This window comes from Sebastes umbrosus, chromosome 11 (assembly GCF_015220745.1).
Source record: "Sebastes umbrosus isolate fSebUmb1 chromosome 11, fSebUmb1.pri, whole genome shotgun sequence".
Classification (NCBI taxonomy): Eukaryota; Metazoa; Chordata; class Actinopteri; order Perciformes; family Sebastidae; genus Sebastes; species Sebastes umbrosus.
Window position 1 is genome coordinate 20,797,274 of NC_051279.1, and position 12,078 is coordinate 20,809,351.

The following is a 12,078-nucleotide window of genomic DNA, read 5'->3' on the forward strand; positions in this document are numbered from 1 at the left end:
ACAATATACACCTACTGTGTTTATAAGTTAAAGCAGCAGTGGGTAGAATTGGAGCAAATATGATTAAAAAAAGTTATTTTTTATAAAACAGTCACTACATCCTGACAGTAGTGCATGAGACAAGTAATCTGAAAAAAATCATGTGCCTCTGTGTCCTCCGGTGTCCTCCGGTGCTCCTAATGGCATCTGCAAGATTTCACAGACCGAAGGAAAACAACCAATCAGAGCCGAGATGGAGCCTGTTTTCTCTGAGCAGCTTTCAATCACTCGCGAACTCTGATCAAACGGTCAAACTAGGCAGTGCTGATCAAATACAAAATAAATATTCTGTTACTGTAATGCCTAGTTCTGTGAAATGTGAAAGTTTGTGACCCAGCAGCCATGTTAAGATCAGTTGAGGAAATACCAAGCACCGCCCACCAGCCGGAGCAAACTTTCTCATTTTACATTTAAACAGTACACTAAAAGATGTTTCTGAAAACATTTTGAGGCGAGAAATATGCATTACAGTAACAGAATATTGATTCATATTTGATCAGCGCTGCTTAGTTTCATCATTTGATCAGAGTTAGCGAGTGATTGACAGCTGCCAACGTTGAATGAACAGTCAATAGGAACACTCTCTCGCTCTCTCTGAAATGACCTGTGATTGGCCAAAGTCTCCCGTCAAGAGCTAGATTTTTTAAAGCCTGAAAACAGAGCCACGAGGAGGTGCAGAAGTCTAGTTTTACAATATGCTGAAAGGATATTATGGAATTTTTGCCCAATAATGCCAAAAACATTCTGCCTACTGCCACTTTAATGTACACCACCTTGTTAAAGAGACCTTAAACTTCTGTAAAATATAATACCATCATCTTTTGTAATCTGTATGTTTTACATATAACCCCATTAATGTGCTTAAAGGGGTACTCCATGATATCTGTCTACAGGTCTTGGGGAGTCCTTGTAAGAGTGCAACGCTAACTTGGTGGAATACTCTTTTAAAAATAAAACATTTTATTTTAAGTTGTTTTGAATTTTTCTATGTGTGTCTTGAGTGTAGGTACATGCCACCCCACCCAGCACCCTCACCAAAGTAAAGGATCAGCAGCAGCTTGACAAGGAGGAGAACAAAGAGATGAGAGAAGAGGAAGAACCCTCCACCTCCAAACAGAGCGAACCCCCTCGTGTTCGCATCTTCGATGGCGGGTAAGAACTACAACGAGACTGTTGAAACACACATCTTGTAATCCCAAATTCAATATTTGCGAATAATTGCGGCGCCTCATTACACAAGTAATCCGTTCCTCTGTCACAAACCGACGGCTGACGACAGCAGAACGGCGACTATGGAGAGCTGACAGAGTGCACGGAGAATTACAGTAACAGATGGGAGGCAGTGGAACCCGCAGGGACTTCATTTGTACCTGCAGCCAAGCTTTTTCCTCTTAATGCTGGCACGGATGTCTGTGTTTTAGAAATGTTAATTTGGAGAGATAACAGTGTGTGTGTGTGTGTGTGTGTGTGTGCGTGTCGCTGTGAGACTCTCATTAATACCTGTTTTTTATGGTTGCATACAGTAAGTTACTCAGAAGACACAGAGGAACAGTATGAAGCAATGTGCAAGCAATCAGTATCATAGTCATGATTGTCATGTTTGTCTTCAAACCTCTACACATTCGTACACTTTACTGCGTTCACATATTCACATCTTATGTCTGGGTGATTTTTTTTCTAGCCTCTCTTCTTTCCCGGGTTTACTGTGTTACAGTAAGAGCTGACAGTTTCCCCAGATCTGTTAACATTGAAGCAACAGTAGAAATAGATGAGAATAAAAGGGAGAGCAGTGAATTATGGAGTAGTGGATCGAGGTAAAAGGTTCCCAAATTAACAAGAATTTCACCGGTTTTCCTTTTGATGGGAACGGAAAATCTTTTAGAGAGATATCAGGTTGGAGATATAAGAGATTTTGGAGACTGTTTTTGCATATACAGTATACTGTATTTGTGTGTGTGTGTGTGTGCAAATGTGTCGACACTTGCACATTTAAGGCCCTTGTTTTGTGTTGCACACAGATTGAGTGTGAAGGAGATGTCTGCTTAACAGTAGATAAGGCACTAATTACTAGTCTTTATCATTTGCAGCCACACATTACACACATTGAGGAAGTGCATTTTCATCCATAAACAGCCGACAGCTTTCTCTTCTTCTTCTTCTTCTTCTTCTTCTTCTTCTTCTTCTTCTTCTTCTTCTTCTTCTTCTTCTTCTTCTTCTTCTTCTTCTTCTTCTTCTTCTTCTTCTTCTTCTTCTTCTTCTTCTTCTTCTTCTTCTTCTTCTTCTTCTTCTTCTTCTTCTTCTTCTTCTTCTTCTCCTCCTCCTCCTCCTTGTTCTTCTTCTCCTTCTTCTTCTCCTCCTCCTCCTTCTTCTTCTTCTTCTTCTTCTTGTCCTTCTCCTTCTTCTCCTTCTTGTCCTTGTCCTTCTTCTCCTTCTCCTTCTCCTCCTCCTTCTTCTTCTCCTTCTTATCCTCCTCCTCCTTCTTCTTCTTCTTCTTCTTCTTCTTCTCCTTCTTCTTATCCTTCTCCTTCTTGTCCTTCTCCTTCTCCTTCTTCTCCTTCTCCTTCTCCTTCTCCTTCTCCTCCTCCTCCTTCTTCTTCTTCTTCTTCTCCTTCTTCTCCTCCTCCTCCTCCTCCTTCTTCTTCTTCTCATTCTCCTCCTCCTCCTCCTTCTTCTTCTTCTTCTTGTCCTTCTCCTTCTTCTTCTCCTTCTCCTCCTTCTTCTTCTTCTCCTCCTCCTCCTTCTTCTTCTTCTTCTCCTTCTTCTCCTCCTCCTCCTCCTTCTTCTTCTTCTTCTTCTTCTTCTTCTTCTTCTCCTTCTTCTTGTCCTTCTCCTTCTTGTCCTTCTCCTTCTTCTCCTTCTCCTTCTCCTTCTCCTCCTCCTCCTTCTTCTTCTTCTTCTCTCTCTCTCTCTCTCTCTCTCTCTCTCTGTCTCTCTCGCTCTCTCTCTCTCTCTCTCTGTCTCTCTCTCTCTGTACCTGCACCCCTTAATATCCCGCTATGTTTTCTCTGTGCATGCAAAAATAAGCACAGCTCCACAGAATGTTTTGTACCCTGAATCTGTTAGGACTCATTATCCCTATTTCCCTTTTGTCAACCCTTTGAAATCATGACTCTGAACAAGCAACACCTTTTTGTTTTTTGTTTTTCATGAATATGCATCGTGCAGCTTTTTCCTGATCCCTTTAAGAGAAGGGGGGGTTGCAGGGGGTCTCTAGAGTTTATTAGCATCACACAGCTAAAGAAACAGATATTGGATCAAGGCAGCTTTCTCCTCAATGACACACGTCTTAGCATTTAAGCAAGCATAGCCGCTCCTTCTTGGTGGCAGCAAAAGTCCGTGAAAACACCAGCTTTAATCCCCTCTTAGTGAGCACAAGCTGGACTGAACTCCTTCTGGATTCTATTAAAACAGATTGATTCCCACGGTGTTAGTGGTTAACATTGCAGATTTGTCATGACACTTTAACCACAGTGGTGAAATGGCAGAGTTTACAGTAATGTGTCAAAAATGATTAGTTATGTGAAAACTCCTTTCTGGCCAAATAGTGATTGAAGTATACCTGCAATACTGCCTTTTACTGTTATTCAGTTGTCACCGCTTTGACATTCAGTGGCCTTATCGATCAATCACACGCCTGGTTGGAAGCGGTGTTCTCGCCACCAATCTGCCACGGCGGCCGTAAAGCTAGAGCACAAGCAGGAGGCAGATTGTCAGTTGAGTTTACGGAGAGACGTGCTGCTGATTTAATGCTCCATGTGTGAAGTGCAACTTTGTTTTTTCCTGAGCTGTGGGTGGATATTTTTAGCCGTGGCAAGAATTAGATGCCAGTAAACAGTAGCCAGCTCCTGAATGAACACAATGTTGAGACTATTTTACAGTTGTGTATCAATTGGTTATGATTTGCTATTGCTGGTTCTGATATACAATGGGGAGCATTCACAGCCCGGGTCCTTGTAGATGTGCACATCCTGTAATTAAACACAGTCAACACACGTTGGATGTTTACAATTCAGGATGGATTGTGTGCGTCTGTTCATGAGTAGTGAGAGCAGATTTTTCATAGAGGACAATTCATTCAGATGTGAAACGTCTGCGGTCCACTGTGTCCGCAAATAGGCTTTCGGTAAACATCGAGATTGCGTATAAACAATGTTTTTATAGACTGGACCTAAATGTGTTGCTTGGTTTTTATATATAGTGTCTATTTTAGGTTGTTGACCATAGCCAGGCTTCCCTTCCCTCTCTTTAGCTGCTGCTGTTGTTGGCAGGGCCACCCGGTCGCAGCAGAATAGCTGGTATTCTCTGTGTGCCCGGGGTGTAGTGGAGGGAACGGCCGAGGGACTTGGTGCTGCTGGGGTTTTGGTGGGGCTTCCCCGACCCGCCTCCATAAAGAAAGCCTTGTTTCACAGCGTCCCTTGTGAGTGTGTGTGTGTGTGTGTGTGTGTGTGTGTGTGTGTGTGTGTGTGTGTGTGTGTGTGTGTGTGTATGTTTTTGTGCCGTACACAAACCCACATCCACATTATTATTAAAACTACACTAATCATTATTTTTCTAAGAACAACAACTCAAATGACTGTAATGTGAAAGGGGTGCTTTTAGTGACGAAGCTTCGGAGAATTATCACCCAACTCTGCAGCTCTACTCAGCATTGTTTTTGTTTTTTTGCCATTCAAATTCCACCGTCATCAGCCTTGTTTCCAGAAGCAGCTGTTTTCAGGGAAAAAGCTCTATAAAACCTCTGTATGCTGTCACAATACAGCGGTATTGACGCTAACCATGATATTTGAAAATGAAATATTGATATTGTGTTAATAATGCACGTATGATAATATTGTGTAAATAATCCAGCGCCTCTTATATATACAGTTATAGTTACAGACTCTCTCTCCACCTCCCTACACTCGTATTTTGAGTGTAATAATTTGCCAAAAAGAGACAAAACACACAATATACAAAGTTAAAGATGAATTTGACTGTTTTTTTGTTTTTCAAATTTTCCACAGATATCGTGATATTATCGTAAATTATTTTGGCCACGATAATCGTGTAATGAAAAACTGATATCGTAACAGCCCTGTATGCTACCTGCCCAGCACCAAACAGCAGAAAGGCAAAATTAGCAACAAGCTAATGATCATAGTGAAGCTCTTGGCTAGGTCGTCATTGTAAATGAGAATTGGTCCTCAACTGACTTATCTGGGTAAATAAAGGTAAAACAAAATAAATAAATAGAATTTAGAAGCTTAAGAGACAGATATTTTCTAAGGTGTTGGTGGAGACCAAAATAAAGGTAAAAAGTGAATATAGGACTTAAATCTGCCAGGGGGCCAGAAGCGCGACTCAAGTGAATTCGAATGTTCCTCCATAACTGCTGGATGTTTAAATAAGTAACTGATTGCTAACATGTTCACTGTAACAACTTTACAAGGTGAAAATATGTTAAAGGAACAGTGTGTAACAATTAGGGGGATCTTTTAGCAGAAATGGAATGAGCCGTTTATATCTACATACGGAGCGGGTTCTCTTCACGGAGCCGGCCGCCATGTTTCTACAGATCCCACACTGCACCTTTTAATGTTGTGTTTCCAGCTTCCTCCATTGCCCCCAAGTGGCCAAAAAAATCAATTAATACAGATTTAAAATGCAATTCAATTTAATTAAATATAAATTTCAGTTACTTTGTAGTTATTTGTGCATTCAGCTCCTAAATTCTACCACACAGTGAAATCAATGCTGGTCCACATGTATATGAAAGTAACCCTAATTTGTGATTTTGCGGTGACCAAGTTTCATATCTTTCTGTTTCTTTCTCCTTGCTCTCTCTCAGGTATAAGTCCAATGAAGAGTATGTTTATGTGAGAGGTCGCGGCCGGGGCAAGTACATATGTGAAGAGTGTGGCATCCGCTGTAAGAAGCCTAGCATGCTGAAAAAGCACATTCGAACGCACACCGATGTCCGTCCGTATATTTGCAAACACTGCAACTTTGCCTTCAAAACCAAAGGTAAGGAGACAATTTACTAACATGAAACGCAAACATGATTCATATCGCTATGCTATCTACTTTATTTTTCCTCTGTTGTTGCAATGTCCTCATTTTCCCCTTGCCCCGCATGTGTCCTGGGCCATTTTAATGTGCTTTTCTTGTTCCTTCCTAGGGAACCTCACTAAACACATGAAGTCAAAGGCTCATGGGAAAAAATGCCAGGCAATGGGAGTATCCGAGTCATCACTGGACGAGCCGGAGAGCGAGGAAACAGGTACTTAAGAGGGGATGGGGAGGCTCCTTGCATATTTCCTCTCCGCTGTGGAGGAATATTGGTACACAGCTGGATGAACTTCTGCCTCTGAAGAGTTGTAGCTGCTCAGCACTGACAGCTTATGCAACGCCATGTTCTATTCTCCTCCCTTTGGCCTTGCATAAGAAATATGTAGAAGTAGAAGATAAATGGAGAATATTCCACAGTCTCTTGATGTGGTTGTGGCTGTCTGGCGAGTGTACCTTGCTCTCAAGGATGTGTTGCTGGCGTAATTTGACAATACGCATTCCAACACTGCCTCGAAGCGAGCCACCTCACGGTCTCCTCCCTAACCTTCGTCTACTACCCCTCCCTCGGCTGACAGACTACACTCATCACAGCCAAGGATGCGCCATTTAAACCGTCTTTCCATTCACAAGGCTGTTGAGATAGTTTGTGAATAGAGGCATGGTGCTATTCAATTAAATTCCGGTCTTTTCATCCTCAGTCTATTTATAACATGGGATTGATGGGCGGTGGGTGAGGTCTGTCAGAAAGATACAGTATATGCCGTCCTAACCCTTTGTGCTTGTTCCTGAAAATTGTTCTGTTTTTCGTGTCTTTCAGTGTGAGGATTTTTGTCACGACTCTGTACATTTTAAAGTGTACATCATGGATGTAAAGGGATATAAGTTAAAGTATGTTTTTTTTCTACGTCTGCACAAACAGCAGGAAGTGACGAACGCGCGTGCGGCTCAGAGGAACAGGAGGAACACCAGTTTTCTGACGTGGAAGAGTCCGAGGACGACGACGACAACGACGACGACGATGACGAAGAAGAGGAGTCCGCATCCCATGACGATCCGTCCTCCTGCTCGTCGGACACTCTCCATTCAACGGGAGGGCATTCCAGCTTGAGCAGGCGCTCTCAGCAGGGCACACCTGACCCCGAGGCACCGGGCCCCAGTCCGGGTCCGGAGCACTCCCCAAGGGGAGTCTGGCCCAGCAGACGAGCCGCATCCCCAGGCAGCAGGAGGGCGCTGTTCTCCCGGCGGGGCTGGAAGGCGTCGCCGAGAGCCTTCTCCCCCAGCAGCGAGAGCTGTTCCCCGAGCCGTAGCCTCTCGCCCCGTCTGGAGCTGTCCTCGCCCATCCACAGCCTCTCCCCCAGGACGGAGCTGTCCTCGCCCAGCCAACACTTCTCGCCCTCCCCCGAGAGAGGGCCGTCTTCTATCAGACCCCTTTCTCCTCTTCGCCCCATTTCGCCCAGCTGCTACCGGTCATCACAAGCCTGGACCCCTCCTTCGCCACTCGGGCTACATCACAGGACCCCTGGATACCTACCATGGGAGAGCCCTGGTACAAAGGGTAGTCATATCAGACCGGTGAGTCTTTTTTTTTTATTAGTCTGCACAGATCTGTGCAGAGAAATTTAAACTGAGCAACCACAATGTGTTTCCTCTGCATTTTCCTCCATTGAAGATCTCAGTGTATAGTACCCTCCCTGTGTACTGACGGAGCAAATCCATGAAATGTAATGATGAAGTCTTTGCTCCCTCTACAGGTGAGAAGGGGTACAGCAGCAGCAGAGGGGCCAACATTGCCAGAGGCCGGCTTGTTCCCACCTGCTTTCCGTATTTCCACCTGTGAGGCTTATCCCGGACACCAGACAGCAGACAACATCTTCAGCCATCTTCCCATGCACTCCCAACAAGCCAAGGTCCCCTATCTGATGATCCCCATCGGAGGAATCCAAATGGTACAGGCCAGACCGAGGTCCCACCCCACCACCCCCTCGTCCCCAACGTCTCCCCCCATTGAGGGGCCATCGCTGGCCAGATTTGAATCATACTGGGGCGGGACCCCCAGAACTCAAGGGCTTAGGACTCCTGGAGAGCGCTGGTCAGAGCATCAGACAGCAGGAACCAGCCAGTCAGGGCGGTGCGTTCTCAGTACAGCAGCACCAACGCGTTCCAAACAGGAGTCGGAGACCACGGACTCAAAGCAATATGGCAGCTCACACAGCTCCGCCCACACCCGCAGGCCTGCTACTGAGACCACCAAACACTGCGTCAGAGACGGTTCAAGAGCACCCCTCAGTCTAGCGGCCCCCGTGGCCTCGAATGTCATCATCGGACAGCAGCCGGAGGTGGAGGAGCCTCCGTCTGGTGGCGATCTGGTGGAGGGAGGAGCTAAAGGAGACAGAACAGACCAGAGCACTTAACGGTGTCTACAACCTTGATGCGTCATGCATCTCATTTTGCTTTATTGGTTGCTACACTAGTCTTGTTTTTTTATTGCTTTGTTTTTATACAGTTTTCAATACTATTGTTAACTTAAATGTTTGTTCTTTGGCAATATTCAGGTTTGTTATAAAAATGCACTTTTTTCTTTGTGAAAATAATGTCTATCTATGTATATATATAAATTATATATATATAAATATATCCCTCCTGTATCTCTGTTGATACTGGTAATCTTAATGTCTGTTTAAATATATGTAAAAAGGAATATGAATAAATTTGTAAATGACCAAAATCTTGAATCAAAAATAATTCCATTTTTTTTTTTTTTTTTGTCCAAATTTTGTCCAGTATTACTCAAATTGTAGTTACATGTGCCTTTTCTGTCCAGGTTTGTGTTTCGAGATGTACAGTACAGATAGACAAAGAGAAGGCTGTGAAATTTTATATCCGCTTTTTTTTTCGTGTTGTTCAGGCGGATTGATATTTGGTGTTTTGTTGCTTTAATGCCAAGGATAACAGAGAGTCGCATCGCGGCGGTGTTGAAGGAGCAGCAGAAGTGTGTCAAAGGAAATGCACTGAAGTACTATTTTTTATTACAAAAGGTTTTAGATTAGAATATATCTCTGTACAGGGAAGAGCGCTCCTTATTTATTGTTATTTGATGACAATGATCATTGTTTCAAGGTTGTTGTTTTTTTGTTTTTTTTACTTTTTTTTTATTGGAAAAAGGATGTTTTTGTTACATCTGTGTGTCTTTTTCATGATGTTCATGTGACTTGAATTGGCGATAAAGATGAGGGGTTAGCGTTTGGCTGGTACCGGAGGATTAAGTGCCCTGCAGATTTCACACACAGCAAAATTTCTAGTCATTGAAGAAATAAAAAATGCACCAGACTCCCTTGAGGTTGTGCCTTTCTTCCATTTCGCCATGTGTACAGTATCCTGCTTTTACTATAACAGAGTTTGTACCATAACTGTTTAATGATTTGCTTGTGTTATCAACCACATTGGATTGTTTTTCCACGAGAGATCAGTGAAGTTGGAATGTGGACAAAGAAAACATCAAAACTACATCATAAACATATAAGGTGTTGCTGGGCGTGTGACTGAGGCTGTAGACAGTCAAAGAATAAACATTTCTTTATGGTATTTGAACTATGAGGATGAACTTTTGGTGTTATTTTGTACTACTCGGTGGTGCAGTTTGTGCTTGTTTGTGGTGCTTTGTAATGAGTTTTTGAGGTATTTCGTGGTCTTGGCTTCTACTTTGGTGGCAGTTTTTTGATATGTTTGGTTGTATTTTGCAGCCCCCATGTGATGTGAGCAACGGCCCTTTTCAAATGTGTGTTCTCCCTTCAGGAAAGTTGTGTTTTCCTTTTTCCTTCCACTCAAAAACAAGTGGTGTTAAATCTGTCTTTTCAAATGCTGTTTGCCTTTGCAGATAGATTTTTCTTTAAAATATGATTGCATGCCAAATCTCTGCGGAGAGATAACAAAAACAATATTGGGACAAAGATGCAACTACAGGTGCCTGACTTAAGGTGGATGACTTAAAGGACCAGTGTGTAACATTTCAGGGGATCTAATGGCAGAAAAGGAATATAATATTCATAACTATATTTTCATTAGTGTAAAATCACCTGAAACTAACAATTGTGTTTTCGTTACCTTAGAATGAGCCTTTCATATCTACATGGGGAGCGGGTCCTCTTCACGGAGTCCGCCATGTTGCTCCACCATGTTTACTACCGTAGCCCAGAACGGCTTGCGCCGGAGTCGATGACGTTGCTCGCTCCCGTCGCCGCCACAACTGGCTCTCAAGAGGTCAATTCTGATTTTCGAGTCGGCCACCGTAGCTCTCCTACAGACTTGGCACATGGGAGAGGCTTCAGTTGGTTGCAATCTCAACCTCACCGCTCGATACCGCCAAATGGTACACACTGTTCCTTTAAGCAACTTCAAGTTTCTTAGTGATAAAGCTATGGTTGCCGCCATAGCTTTATCTTGGCATAAATCTTCCAATTGATCTCTGCTGCAGGGATTGTACAACATTCTTCCAAAAGATATTCCCCAATTTGGTGTTTAGATGATGGTAGTGGAGAGCGTTGTCGAACACGGCAGTCCGATCGTATTTAGTGACTGTTTCAGCCATAGCATATGATTCACATCTTTTTTTTCCCCCATACTCACCAAACTATTCTCAGACCTCTTGTGCCCCATATGGAAACATCTGCTTTTATGATATTCTCCACTCATCTATTTAGGTGTTTAGTGGTTTCTCTTTAAAGAGGACCTATTATGCTCATTTTCAGGTGCATGATTGTATTTTTTGGTTTCTACTAGAACATGTTTACATGCTTTAATGTTCAAAGAAACGCCTTATTTTTCTCATACCGGCTTTGCTGCAGCACCTCTTTGCACCCTCTGCCTAAAATGCTCTGTTTGAGCTAACTAACTAGCTTTGTTTGAGGGTGTGCCAAACTAGCCGCTAGTCAGGTATTATGTACCGTAAATGTGTTACTTGGTGACATCACCACGTTACGGAACAAGGCGTTTCAGGCAGTTCAGGAGCAGTGTTTCTGTGGGGGAGAGTAACTCCCTTTGACGTGGACTTTGGGCTTTGTAACTTTGCAGACCTTTAACATGCACAAAAAACTATATATCACACTAAATGAAAGGGGAAAAAGCATAATAGGTCTTCTTTAATATGTCAGCTGTCAGTATATGGCAAGTGTTGAATAGCAGATATAAACTCACTCTGTCATAATTAAACTACTAAGCTTTTCTCTCTTGTGGGAGAAACAAGGCAGCTGTATGCCTGCAGTAGCACCACTAGATGTCCTTACTAAACTCTCAGGTATTAGGGAAAATATTTTTCTCATCCATGCGACTAGTGTGTTAGAAAAAGGAGGTGCTGTTAAACACTGGTATCATTTAGCATTCTGGTTGCCTTGTTTTTAGTTTTGATTGGGGTCAAGAAGGCACACACACCTTTCAAAAGTAATTCACCTTATCAAATCTTAAGCATGTCGATAAAATCCAGGAGTTATGGTTGGCTATGTGGCTCAAAATTCATTCTCTGTTTCCTTACAACGCCCATTTTTATTATATAGACACACACATTTATAACTTCCAAAGGCTGATTTTGATTCTACAAAGATTAAACCCTCCTTTCATTTCCCGTTATATCATATAACTATTTGGAGCATTCCAAATAGTTATAGCTATAGCTAGGCATATAAAACAATATTCACATAAAATGTATCACTCCCATCCCTGCAGTGTTTCCTGATCACTCTCACTGGTGCTTTTGCACAACAATGTTTAGCGGCGCAGCAAGACGCGGATTACGTAAAGCTGACTCGGGCACAGCCAGCGAGCGTGTTGACAAGAAGCCAGAAGATGATTGCTGCTGTGACTCGACATTCCCTAGAAATGTGTTACAAAACAGGCAACGGGGAGGCGCTTGTATTTTTAGACACCTACAGTATATCTAAAATAGATTGAAGTGAATGATCATTCTTCCTCTTAAAGCCCCTACACATGCTGACAACACAC

The 12,078-nt window shown here is 43.0% G+C and overlaps 1 protein-coding gene across 3 annotated transcripts in view; it reads left to right on the plus strand.

The window, feature by feature from the left end:
• LOC119497046 (transcription factor HIVEP3) overlaps nt 1-9,280 on the plus strand; it is a 48,625-nt gene extending 39,345 nt beyond the window's left edge. For all 3 annotated transcript variants that reach the window (XM_037784825.1, XM_037784824.1, XM_037784826.1), the window contains 5 exons: nt 1,046-1,191; nt 5,867-6,042; nt 6,197-6,298; nt 7,007-7,659; nt 7,839-9,280. In XM_037784825.1, the coding sequence (XP_037640753.1) occupies nt 1,046-1,191; nt 5,867-6,042; nt 6,197-6,298; nt 7,007-7,659; nt 7,839-8,498 (1,737 nt within the window). In that variant the 3' untranslated portion in view covers nt 8,499-9,280. The remainder of the gene's footprint in view (nt 1-1,045; nt 1,192-5,866; nt 6,043-6,196; nt 6,299-7,006; nt 7,660-7,838) is intronic.
• Nucleotides 9,281-12,078: the final 2,798 nt, after the last annotated feature.